The following is a 12,119-nucleotide window of genomic DNA, read 5'->3' on the forward strand; positions in this document are numbered from 1 at the left end:
ATGTATACACTGTATATACACTAGGTGTATAACAGTTGTAATATAAAATCATTGAATTTAAACTTTCAAGACTCAAGAATTTGACGACGAACTCCAAGTCCAATAATCAACTGGCAAATACAAAAAAATAACAGAGGACACCTTTATTTATAACAGTTACTAATAATTGCTGATCGCAGCAACAATTGTAATTTAAAACTGACCATATCAACTATACTGCACACTCTTAACACCACGTAACAGCCTATATAACACACTGTATAACTATAAACACGTAACAAGGAGTTTCTTAACTACATTATCTGTAAAAGGGTAGTAGGTACGTGATGGGGGCCGACTTAACTACTTCCTAGGCTGGCTGCAGGTTTCTTTGCTTATCGCACTCATTTAAATGTATAATCGAACAAGTGCGTATATGATGTGCACGTGCGTATAATGTGCATCTGTGCAAGTTGTATATCGTGTGCATATGTCTTTTATCGACATAATTTTTATGGAGATTATGCTCTTTTGATCAAACAAGTGTAGGAAATGTTTCATTCAAAACTTATGAGCTGTTTAAAACATTTTAACTACAATACCGTCCCTCGTCACCCAGAAGGAAAGTTTTAAAAAAATTTCGATCCCTCCTTCCCAATTTGTCAAACTCAAACAAATAAAACACAGTTATCCGGTTTTTTGAACTCACAATTAATGCAGATTCTGAAATAATTTCTGCACGATTGTATAGCAAAGTGAAAAGTCTTTTTTTTTGTTTTTTGTTTTTTTCTCTTTTTTCTTTGGTTTTGTATCTTTTAATCTTTTTTTTGTTTTTATGATATGGTAAAATATATTAACTGAAAATATGCAAATGTAGAATATCTTCGTGTGATGAAATGTATCCCTGTCTGTCCTTCTTTATCTATGTTTCTTGAAAGGATGCGTCATCCATTTCAATCATTGGTCAACTAGTGGTTACTCCATTTCCAACCAGGTTTAGCTTTGTGTAGAGGTGTAGGTACTTGTTGTACAATATTTGTATATTTCAGTTCACGTTATCTTTTCTCATAACGACACCGTTCTGTGAATTTTAAGGTTAAGTTAAAGAAAACTACTTCTTTAACAGTTTAACAGTTTACCTACTCGAATAAGACCTATGTAATTGTAAAATTTTATAAGTTTATATAGTTATATAAAATTGAATTCGTGTAAGACGCTAACCTGAATAACGAAAAGATTTGATTTCAGAGGAGATTCATACAGGATAGCCCCGTCACTTTTTCGTTGAATTTGAAGAATAGGGTTTGTGCTCAGAGAATGTTCTGCTATAAGAGCTTCGTTTTTCTTTTGGAGTTTTTTGTTGGCAATGATAGTCCAATAGTTGAGACTCTTAGGTTTGCCGAATATGGACCTCCTTTTCCTGACTGCTCCTGGTCGGAACATGATCTTCTTCGCATGTTTTGGCGGGGGAGTTTGTGTCGCTAATAGAGCGTTCTTATTTTTTGGTTGTTGACGCCGAGCAGTCGTTAATGTGGACTTTGCTTCTGGACGTCGGATCTTTGGATCATTGAGCTGGGACGTGGAAGAGAGCTTTTGAGCGGCCAGTGTTACTTTATTAGGTGAGAGTTTGCGAGGACACTCTTCAAGAGGCACTGGGGTGACAGGAGAGGGGTTTGGTGGGAGGATGGCGGGAGTCGAGGATATAACATCATCTCTTTCCACTTCGATACACAGCGAGTCTCCCTTCTTTTCTACTTTCAGTGTTTCTTCTGTGGCTGTATCCGGCACAGTCTGGTCCGTATTTCTTTTAAGATATTTTTGATTCAATCTTCTTTCCCTCGCAGACGACAGCCTATTAGCTGTGGCAAGCTTGGATCTGGTGATTTCAGGACTGACTGTGGACATTATTTCATCTAAATTGGTGATCACTCTTTCGGCTTCTGATTGTAATTCCTGGTTCTTAATCCTTTAATCTTGTGTTTAGGAGGTGGTCTTCGTGAAGGTTTCTTGGAAGAACTCTTTACCGCAAGCTTCGGGGTTAAAGTGGGCGATGTTTCTTTAACTGCGTATTGTTCCATCTTCTGTGGATCCCGACTAATCATCTCAATTTCCTGACCAGATGTTTCATTCTTTACTTTATCTTCGCCAAAAGACAGTGAAACGCTATCCGATACTTTGAATTCGTATGGTGACCATTTGGCATTTTCGTCCCCAGAAATGAAAACAAGTTCACCAGGTTCAAGATCCTGAGGGATAAACTTGTATTTGTTGGGCCAGATGAGCTTCTTCTGATGTTTGGGGAAAGGATAGTGACACTTTACCAACTCTCCTGGGCTCAACTCCGTGTCTGATACGTCCATGGCCGGGTAAATCTGAAATAAACTTGTGGACAACTTGTCTAATTTAAGCATTTTTTTTGTCCGTCAAATTTAGTAATTTAGAAATTGGGGCGTTAAAATTAGTCAGAGAAATGTGATCATGACCGTCCCAAAAAGGGGGAGGACCGTCCCAAAAAGGGGGAGGACTTGTACCTTTAAAGTAGTCCGCTTGTTCCTCTCGTTACGGCTTCTCAGGGGTCGTCTTCTTCGTTTTCTTTGCGAAACTTTTTCCATGCTGGTCATCTTCGCTAGCGGGTGTTCTTTTTGAGCTTCCTTCAGTTTCAATTTCATAAGCATACGCTGCTTGTGATAGTTCTTTGGTTTAAAATCGGTCTGACTCTGTGATTTTACTATTTCTTGATCTTCTTCTGGTTTCATTTCTTCCTGTAGTCCACTTTCGAGATCTTTGTTAATGCCGTTATCTTTTTCTAAAAGTTTCGATAGTTCTGAAACCTTCTTCGTGGTCTTAACAAAGAATCCGACCATCAGACATGCTAGCAGGATGGCAGTTAAAACAGCTATGAAACTGAGTATAAAAGCAACTTTTATTGCGGAGTCATCAGATCCGTCGATTTCTAGGATTTCGTCAATAGGCGATGCCGAAGTAGAATTGCTGTCGCTGATATTCTGAAGTTCTGATACAGTGAACGTGGAACTGGAGCAGCGGAGAGCGGCACTGTGAGTGCCCAGATGAATAGGATAATCCTGGTCATCGAATTGAACTTGATGTGTTTTTGAAAGTTTGCTAATGTATAACTGTAAACAGTGACAGAGATTGCAACGAATATTAATGGTAAAGAAAGAATTTGATCGCGTGTAAAAGACAAGCGCGAACAGTGAAATAAATTGCGCCATGGTAACCACGGCGCCCACGTGCCGAATCGCGCGACGGTATGATCAGTGCGCCTTGCGCGCTGATTTAACTAAATTTATTAGTTGACGACTCTCATCAATCTCCCATGATCCCTTCAAAATAATACCACATATCACTCTTTCTTGTGGTCATGTGATCTAAAAGCTTAAAAGATGAATTATATCTCAGGTGTTATGTGATCTGGACAATAAACTAGCTCAGAGGAAACATTTCCCGTTTGTTGATTTGCTGATCAGTTACAGCAAGTACAAAATGACACTCGACGATTACTACGAGAAGAATTACCCAGAGATAGATCTTGATTCTTGATTTAGTCTTTTAGTGTTTCATAAAACTGTTTAATTTCATAAAAACCTCAAACACTTCTAAAATATTAAATGTATGTGTCTGAGATTCTTCAAAATGAGGAAGACTTGTTTCAAATCGTACAGCTGGTTGGTAAATCTTCCTTATTTAAGATTTTGTTAAGCTAAACTTATATCGACTTACTCGACTTTATAGGGTGGCTTTATGTCCGAGCAGATATGACCTTTATCCAAATCTGTCTATATTCAGCGTAAACTTGTTTATCATTTATCTCCCAGAGGATAAGCTTATAGCTTAATAGGTGAGAAGCTCGTCATGTCTGGCGAGATGACCGGCTAGCATCATCCTCCGCTCAGCTATCTTATCAGATGCTCTAATGAGTAATGAGTAATGAGTAATGAATAGACTTCGTTAGTCTGACGCTTTGACCAGTATATCTTATCAGATGCTCTAATGAGTAATGAGTAATGAATAGCAAATAGACTTCGTTAGTCTGACGCTCTGACCAGTCTATCTTATCAGATGCTCTAATGAGTAACGAATAGACTTCGTTATAGTTAGTCTGACGCTTCGTTATACTTATAGTCTGACGCTTCGTTATATTGTTATTATATAGTCTGCCGCTCTGACCAATCTATGTGATATCCTCAGAATTCTCGTATAACATCCATCTATTACAAACATAGATCAACTTCAAGATGAACGCAGACATCGATCAAGATGACAATAATCACAATTTGATATTGAATATCATTGTGGTTATCGATGGCATGCACCCCTCCACCGTCCCTCCTACAATGAAATGATGGGCACTGGGCAGCGTCTGACAAGGGAATAAAGATGTGAAGAATGTGTTAAAACGATCTTTATACAGTTATACTTATTTAAGCAAATTATTACAACTTTACAAGACAACTGTTTATCTGGATACTGGTGGGTAATTGAAGGGTTTGATGGTCAATGCTGAGTTGATTTCTAAATCTTCCTCAACTCTCCACCTGAAGGCAGGTCAATTATATTTTTATAGTATGGTTACTTTTTCGTATATTTATTCTATTTCTTTTCTGGAAATTGTATAGTTTTTGAAAACATTTTTTTGACCCACGCATTTAATTTGTAAAAATCATAATATTTGTGAAAAATAACTACGACCCTTATTTAATCTGATCTATAAGTTTGACCAAAAAATAATTTTCGTTTGTCCGGCACTAAATAATATGGCTACTAACTTAATTTTCGGAAAAAAATATTTTTGTTGAATGATCATAAAGTGAAGTATGGCGATAATATGGTTAAGTGGTAAGATCATGGTATCATTAGTCAATGACTCTAGACAGGGTTATTGATATGGTATGTCCACTCATACATCTATCTATCTATTAAAGTATTAACGGGTGATACTCGTAAAGACTAAAATATTTGTTCCGGCCAATACAAGACCGTCGACGAGTCCAACTCGGCACGCGTTTTGGTAGGTAGGTTATAACTTTATAATGACCCACAAATACCTACAAATACAGCTATTATATGTAAACATATCAAATTAGTCTTTAACTCCTATAAGACTCAATAATAAGAGCATTAATCAGAGTTCTCACTTTTTAACCATCGTTAAAACTGTCTTTTTTAATTCTGGTGGTGGTATTAAACTTAAAAACACTTAAGAGTCGTTTTAGTCCTTTATCGTCCGACCTAATCTGTACGGCTTAAATTTTACGAAATAATAAATCACTCTTACCGTAAGCAGTAATTATTAATTAGTATGCAGCCAAAGGAACATAATTTGGCCCCATCATATCAGGGCCAGTCGAAATTAGGGTTGATATGGTGGAATGAAACAGTGTCAAATAACATGCGTAATCGGTATAGTAACTGAATGATTGAGATAATAATTAAATTCACTGCGAAATTGAATCAATATGAATAATTAGAAGTAACTGAGCAATTGAATTAATAATAATAATTAAAGTAACAGCTGATCAATTGAATTAATAATTTAGGTAACTGCAAAATTGATTGACTGATTAAAGTTATTAAGTAGCTGAGTAACTTAGTTACTGAGTAGCGGAGAAAGTGAGTTGCCGAGACACAAATCAAAGTAACCCAGTTATTACCCGAATTGTTTAAGGGTACAGGGTAGCTGTGTTGGATACGCACGAGATTATGAAAACGAGACAATATTAATATTATACCAATATAACTAGCATGCTCAACTGTTCTGCAAATTAACAAGAGCTATACCTCATTTCTTTGAACTTAATTGTGGTAGCGGACACTTGGAAGCTAAACCAGCTATATAAACGGAAACCAAATAAAGTCCGATAAGGTAGTTTTAAAGTGTTTACGTTAAAGTGTTTGTCTCAACTCTGAAATCAGTAACCTAGTACTTAAAAGGAACATTGATATATGGCCCCGCCTAAATGTTAGGAAATAATAAATAATAAATTTAAAGTAACTGTTACTGGGTGGCGCTGATCAGCCTGTCATTCTGCTGAATCTCTGTGTTTATGAACACAGCCTGTGGTCACTAGGTAAGGTAACTGCGAAATTGATTGACTGATTAAAGTAATTAAGTAGCTGAGTTAATAAGTAACTAAGCAGCTGAGGAAGCCAAGTGAGTTATCGACTCACAAATCAAAGGTAAAGTAACATTATCTAAGCTATTACCCAAACTGTTTGGGGGTACAGGGTAGCTGTAAGTGTACTGGATAATGCAGGCGCTATACGCACGTGATTAATCTTACTATATATAAAGCGAGACGATATATATATATTTATTTATCTGTGCCATTTTACTGACACCACGGCATCAACTTTAACACGACTTTCCGCAAAAACCGTAAAAGATATGCAACTGAAACTTTTTTGACTGGGTCAAATGCTTTAATGGCCTTCAAATCAGCATGAAAAAATAAAAAATTGGCCAAGAAATAGGAGTTTTAGAGCCCAAAATTTGGACCCCCAAGTGGTGTCAAAAACGCGAATTAAATAAGTAATAATTATTTTAGTCTCTTGACACCACTTCAGGGTTAGACGGGTTCCTGCTAGTATTATGAAAACAAGACTGTATTATAAGCCTGCAAACTTGCAATAGATTTCTATAGTCGCCTTGAAAGCACTGAAAATTAACTTCTCTCCGCTGCATTTCACGAGCAGATTATGCTGGGCCTTCCTTGGTACAGTGGCACACCAACATCTCCAAATAAATCTTCTCACCGAATATAACTTCCCCCACTCATCCTCTTCAAAATCTAAGCTCTCTACCCAAATCAGTCACAACATGAGGAAAGAATTTGTGGATGTTTGGTGTTGTCTTCGCTCCCCCTCCCCCCTCTCTCTCGCTCGATCTTTAGGTGCTCGCTCTTTACTGGACGGCGCTCATAATTGACATGACCCGGCCTAAATGCATTAGTAAATAACATAATTAAGACTGCGAAATTGATTGAGTTTGACTGAGTAGCTGAGCGTCGAGCGAGCCAAGTGAGTTGCCGAGCGCTATAACTAGACTCTCAGTTTAACTTTAAGACAGTTATTGTCTGTTTGAGAGTAGTAGCTAATGGCAATGCCAATGCTATTTAATTGTACGTGGATACGCACGAGATTATAAAAACGAGACAACATTATACCAATACTTATAGCATGCTCAACTGTTCTGTAAAATAATAAGAGCCATACCTTATGGCTCATTTCTCTGAACTTAATTGTGGTAGCGGACACGTGGAAACCAAATAAAGTCCGATAAGGTAGTTTTAAAGTGTTTGTCTCAACTCTGCAATCAGTAACCTACTCAAAGGGAACATTGGTATATGGCCCCGCTAGGATGTTAGGAAATAATAAATTTGAGGGCAGTCAGCATTCTTGCTCCCCTTTCTCTCTTTCTCTCTTTGGGTACTTGCTCTTTACTGGACGGCGCTCATAATAATTTCACTTGTTACTGTTGCTCTGTTGGTATCTCGAATTTTTAACTTTAACTAACTTCTGGTCATACATCCGGATCCCGATGGCACTCTCGTGGCACTCTTGTCACTTGTGGCACTATGGCGGCACTCTCGTGTCACTATGGCGGAAAATTGCCAACTTTCAATCATGTTCGTTCAAAAGCATAAGAGAATAAGACAATCATTATACCTTAATCATTATCTTTTCACAATAACCACGGTGTCATAAAAGCATTACCCTTTATTTACTAGCCTTGTCGACAATTATAAATAGCAACTCTTCAATCAATCGCTTTATCAGCATTCCAATTGTTATTTACAATCGTGATCTGGTCACGTGTCACATGCTATCAGCATGTGAAAAAATCCTGTCGCGATGAAATTGAGAGATTCTCCCAGATCTCTGGATCATAATTTTTTAAAAATTATTAAATTAAAATTAACATTCCAACATTCCAATTACCGTAGCACGAGCTACGTAGGTTGGAATGTTATTATGCGGTGGTGGTTAAATGGTGTTTTTGACTAACGTAACCTACTCGAAAGGAATATTGACATGGCCCGGCCTAAATGCATTAGGAAATAATATAATTAAGACTGCGAAATTGATTGAGTTTGACTGAGTATCTGAGCGTCGAGCGAGCTGAGTGGGTTGCCGAGCGCTAGACTCTCAGTTTAAGACAGTTGTCTGTTTGAGAGTAATAGCTATGTACGTGAATACGCACGAGATTATGAAAACTAGACAATATTATACCAATACTAGCATGCTCAACTGTTCTGTAAAATAATAAGAGCCATACCTTATGGCTCATTTCTCTGAAATTAATTGTGGTAGCGGACACGTGGAAGCTAAACCCTTATATATAAATGGAAACCAAATGAAGTCCGATAAGGTAGTTTTAAAGTGTTTATGTTAAATCGTTTGTCTCAACTCTGAAATCAGTAACCTACTCAAAGGGAACATTGATATATGGCCCCGCTAGGATGTTAGGAAATAATAAATGATACATTTATCTCCAATTAAAGTAACTGTTAGTGTTACTGGGCGGCGCTGATCAGCCTGTCATTCTGCTGAATCTCTGCGTTTATGAACACAGCCTGTGGTCCCTAGGTAAGGTAACTGCGAAATTGATTGACTGATGAAAGTAATTAAGTAGCTGAGTTAATAAGTAACTAAGTAGCTGAGGAAGCCAAGTAAGTTATCGATTCACAAATCAAAGATAAAGTAACATTATAAAGTAAGTTATTACCCAAACTGTTTGGGGGTACAGGGTAGCTGTACTGGATAATACAGGCGCTATACGCACGTGATTAATATTATGAAAACAAGACTATATTATAAGCCTGCAAACTTGCAATAGATTTCTATAGTCGCCTTGAAAGCACTGAAAATTAACTTCTCTCCGCTGCATTTCACGAGCAGATTATGCTGGGCCTTCCTTGGTACACCAACATCTCCAATCTTCTCACCGAATATAACTTCCCCCACTCATCCTCTTCAAAATCTAAGCTCTCTACCCAAATCAGTCACAACATGAGGAAAAAAATTGTGGATGTTTGGTGTTGTCTTCGCTCCCGGCTCCCCCCTTCTCTCTCGCTCTCTTTAGGTGCTCGCTCTTTACTGGACGGCGCTCATAATTGACATGGCCCGGCCTAAATGCATTAGTAAATAACATAATTAAGACTGCGAAATTAATTGAGTTTTACTGAGTAGCTGAGCGTCGAGCGAGCCAAGTGAGTTGCCGAGCGCTAGACTCTCAGTTTAACTTTAAGACAGTTGTCTGTTTGAGAGTAGTAGCTAATGCTCTAATAGTCTAATGCTATGTAATTGTACGTGGATACGCACGAGATTATGAAAACGAGACAATATATTATACCAATACTAGCATGCTCTACTGTTCTGTAAAATAATAAGAGCCATACCTTATGGCTCATTTCTCTGAAATTAATTGTGGTAGCGGACACGTGGAAGCTAAACCCTTATATATAAATGGAAACCAAATGAAGTCCGATAAGGTAGTTTTAAAGTGTTTATGTTAAATCGTTTGTCTCAACTCTGAAATCAGTAACCTACTCAAAGGGAACATTGATATATGGCCCCGCTAGGATGTTAGGAAATAATAAATGATAAATTTATCTCCAATTAAAGTAACTGTTAGTGTTACTGGGCGGAGCTGATCAGCCTGTCATTCTGCTGAATCTCTGTGTTTATGAACACAGCCTGTGGTCCCTAGGTAAGGTAACTGCGAAATTGATTGACTGATGAAAGTAATTAAGTAGCTGAGTTAATAAGTAACTAAGTAGCTGAGGAAGCCAAGTGAGTTATCGACTCACAAATCAAAGATAAAGTAACATTATCTAAGTTATTACCCAAACTGTTTGGGGGTATTAATATTATACGAAAACAAGACTATATTATAAGCCTGCAAACTTGCAATAGATTTCTATGGTCGCCTTGAAAGCACTGAAAATTAAGTTCTCTCCGCTGCATTTCACGAGCAGATTATGCTGGGCCTTCCTTGGTACAACTACACCAAAATCTCCAATCTTCTCACCAAATATAACCTCCCCACTCATCCTATTCAAAATCTAAGCTCTCTACCCAAATCAGTCACAACATGAGGAAAGAATTTGTGGATGTTTGGTGTTGTCTTCGCTCCCCCTCCCCCCTCTCTCTCACTCTCTTTAGGTGCTTGCTCTTTACTGGACGCGGCGCTCATAATTGACATGGCCCGGCCTAAATGTATTAGTAAATAACATAATTAAGACTGCGAAATTGATTGAGTTTGACTGAGTAGCTGAGCGTCGAACGAGCCAAGTGAATTGCCGAGCACTAGACTCTCAGTTTAAGACAGTTGTCTGTTTGAGAGTAATAGCTATGTACGTGGATACGCCTTCGCGTGCGAAAAGTGGCATGCAACGTATGTCAACTAATGCTAGCATGCTCAATAACTGTTCTGCAAATTAATAAGAGCTATTTTGTATTAATTTAAATTTCTCTGAACGTAAGTGCCAAGTGGTAGTTACCTTGTTACCTTGTTACCTTGTTAATACTTTAATATGCTGAAACCCTAACCCTAACGAGAAATTAGACCAACTTCCTTATATGGTCATATCATTATTATCATCACGTGATCGAGACAGTTTTTCGCCAATATCTCGCCAGGGGAGCATTTTAATTATATATCAATGAGTTAGAACAATCTCGAAGATCGAGTGTAAAGTGATTTAGCACAATTGGGAAAATCCGCCATTATTTTTACCCGCTATTATTTTAACCCGTCACAATATGCCATGGGGTGAGCGTCGTTGACGCTCAGCTAAGGGTTCCGTTGCACCTATGCAGCCCCCGGTCTACTCAGTCGAATGCTCGACTGAGTAGACCATCGTAGTCCCTCCTACGATGAACCAGAATATTATATAAGAATGCAAGATCAGTTGGCAGTTGTTCCCCTGATCATTACACTAATAATCTGTTTTATTCCGGTTCGCAGCTCGTTGGTTTACTGGGTATTGTCCTCGTTTTCTTCGCTCCCCCCTCTCTCTCTCTCTCTCTCTCTCTCTCTCTCTCTCTCTCTCTCTCTCTCTCTCTCTCTCTCTCTCTCTCTCTCTCTCTCTCTCTCTCTCTCTCTCTCTCTCTCTCTCTCTCTCTCTCTCTCTCTCTCTTTCTCTCTTTAGGTGCTTGCTCTTTACTGGACGTATAGTAAGTCACAGCTCCTCTTAGTAATTAAATGTAATCAATATTGAGCTGTGTTTGCCCTAATGACTTGGTCGGAAAGCAGCTGATTAATATGTTTCTAAACTCAGATGATGTAATATTAAACCACGATAAACCTGCCAATTACTTAAATAGATGATCACCTATAGAGTATAGGTGCCTGCTCTGTGCAGTTACTGGACGCCGCTCATAATAATTTTACAGTAGATACTTTTATAGCCCTCTTTTGTGCGTAGAAGTTTAGCTTTTCTCAGCTCCTCAGCACTCAGCAGCCATATAATCAGAGATATTCACATAATTGCATATCAATTTCAATTCCCCCATTCAGTCCTAAGATCTAGATGTGCGTGTGAGGTAACTAAAAAAAGTGGTTCTACTTCTAACGAGCTACGGTTGGAATGTTGTGTCACGTGGGCAGTGAGATGAGAGGAGCGTGTCAGCAGTCAGCAGTCAGCAGTGGTACACTTACGCAGCTCCTTTACTTCGGTTTACTAGATTTCGTCTTCGCTCCCCTTTCTCTCTCTCTTTTGGTGCTTGCTCTTTACTGGACGGCGCTCATAATAATTTCACTTGTTACTGTTGGTATCGTGAATCTTCAACTTTAACTAACTTTTGGTCTCGTGAGTCGTGGCACTCTGGCGGCATACTACCAACTTTCAATCATGTTTGTTCAAAAGCCTAAGACAATCATTATACCTTAATTATCATCTTTACGCAATAACCACGGTGTCATAAAACTAAAAGCATTACCCTTTATTTACTAGCCTTGTCGAAGCCTTGTGATTTACAATCCTGATCTGGTGACGTGTCACATGCTATCAGCTTATGGGCGAATTGCAATAACATTCCTGCAGGATACATTAAGGTATAGCAATAACAAGTCCCACGTGCATTGTTTAGCTGTTTTAGAATCTGGATTGGTATGA

The 12,119-nt window shown here is 38.3% G+C and overlaps 2 protein-coding genes across 2 annotated transcripts in view; both read right to left on the reverse strand.

Moving 5' to 3' along the window:
* LOC134822081 (1-phosphatidylinositol 4,5-bisphosphate phosphodiesterase beta-4-like) overlaps positions 1-12,119 on the reverse strand; it is an 858,242-nt gene that overhangs the window by 756,841 nt on the left and 89,282 nt on the right. The window lies entirely within an intron of this gene.
* Positions 831-2,896, reverse strand: LOC134822011 (uncharacterized). Its single transcript, XM_063832840.1, has 3 exons — positions 2,511-2,896; positions 1,201-2,351; positions 831-1,060 (listed from the first exon to the last, which is right to left on the reverse strand). Exons 1-2 carry the CDS (start codon positions 2,841-2,843, stop codon positions 1,905-1,907), a joined length of 780 nt encoding a protein of 259 aa, XP_063688910.1. The 5' UTR covers positions 2,844-2,896; the 3' UTR covers positions 831-1,060; positions 1,201-1,904.

The sequence above is a fragment of the Bolinopsis microptera genome, chromosome 10 (genome assembly GCF_026151205.1).
Source record: "Bolinopsis microptera isolate Bmic1 chromosome 10, MBARI_Bmic_1.0, whole genome shotgun sequence".
In the NCBI taxonomy this organism is placed as follows: Eukaryota; Metazoa; Ctenophora; class Tentaculata; order Lobata; family Bolinopsidae; genus Bolinopsis; species Bolinopsis microptera.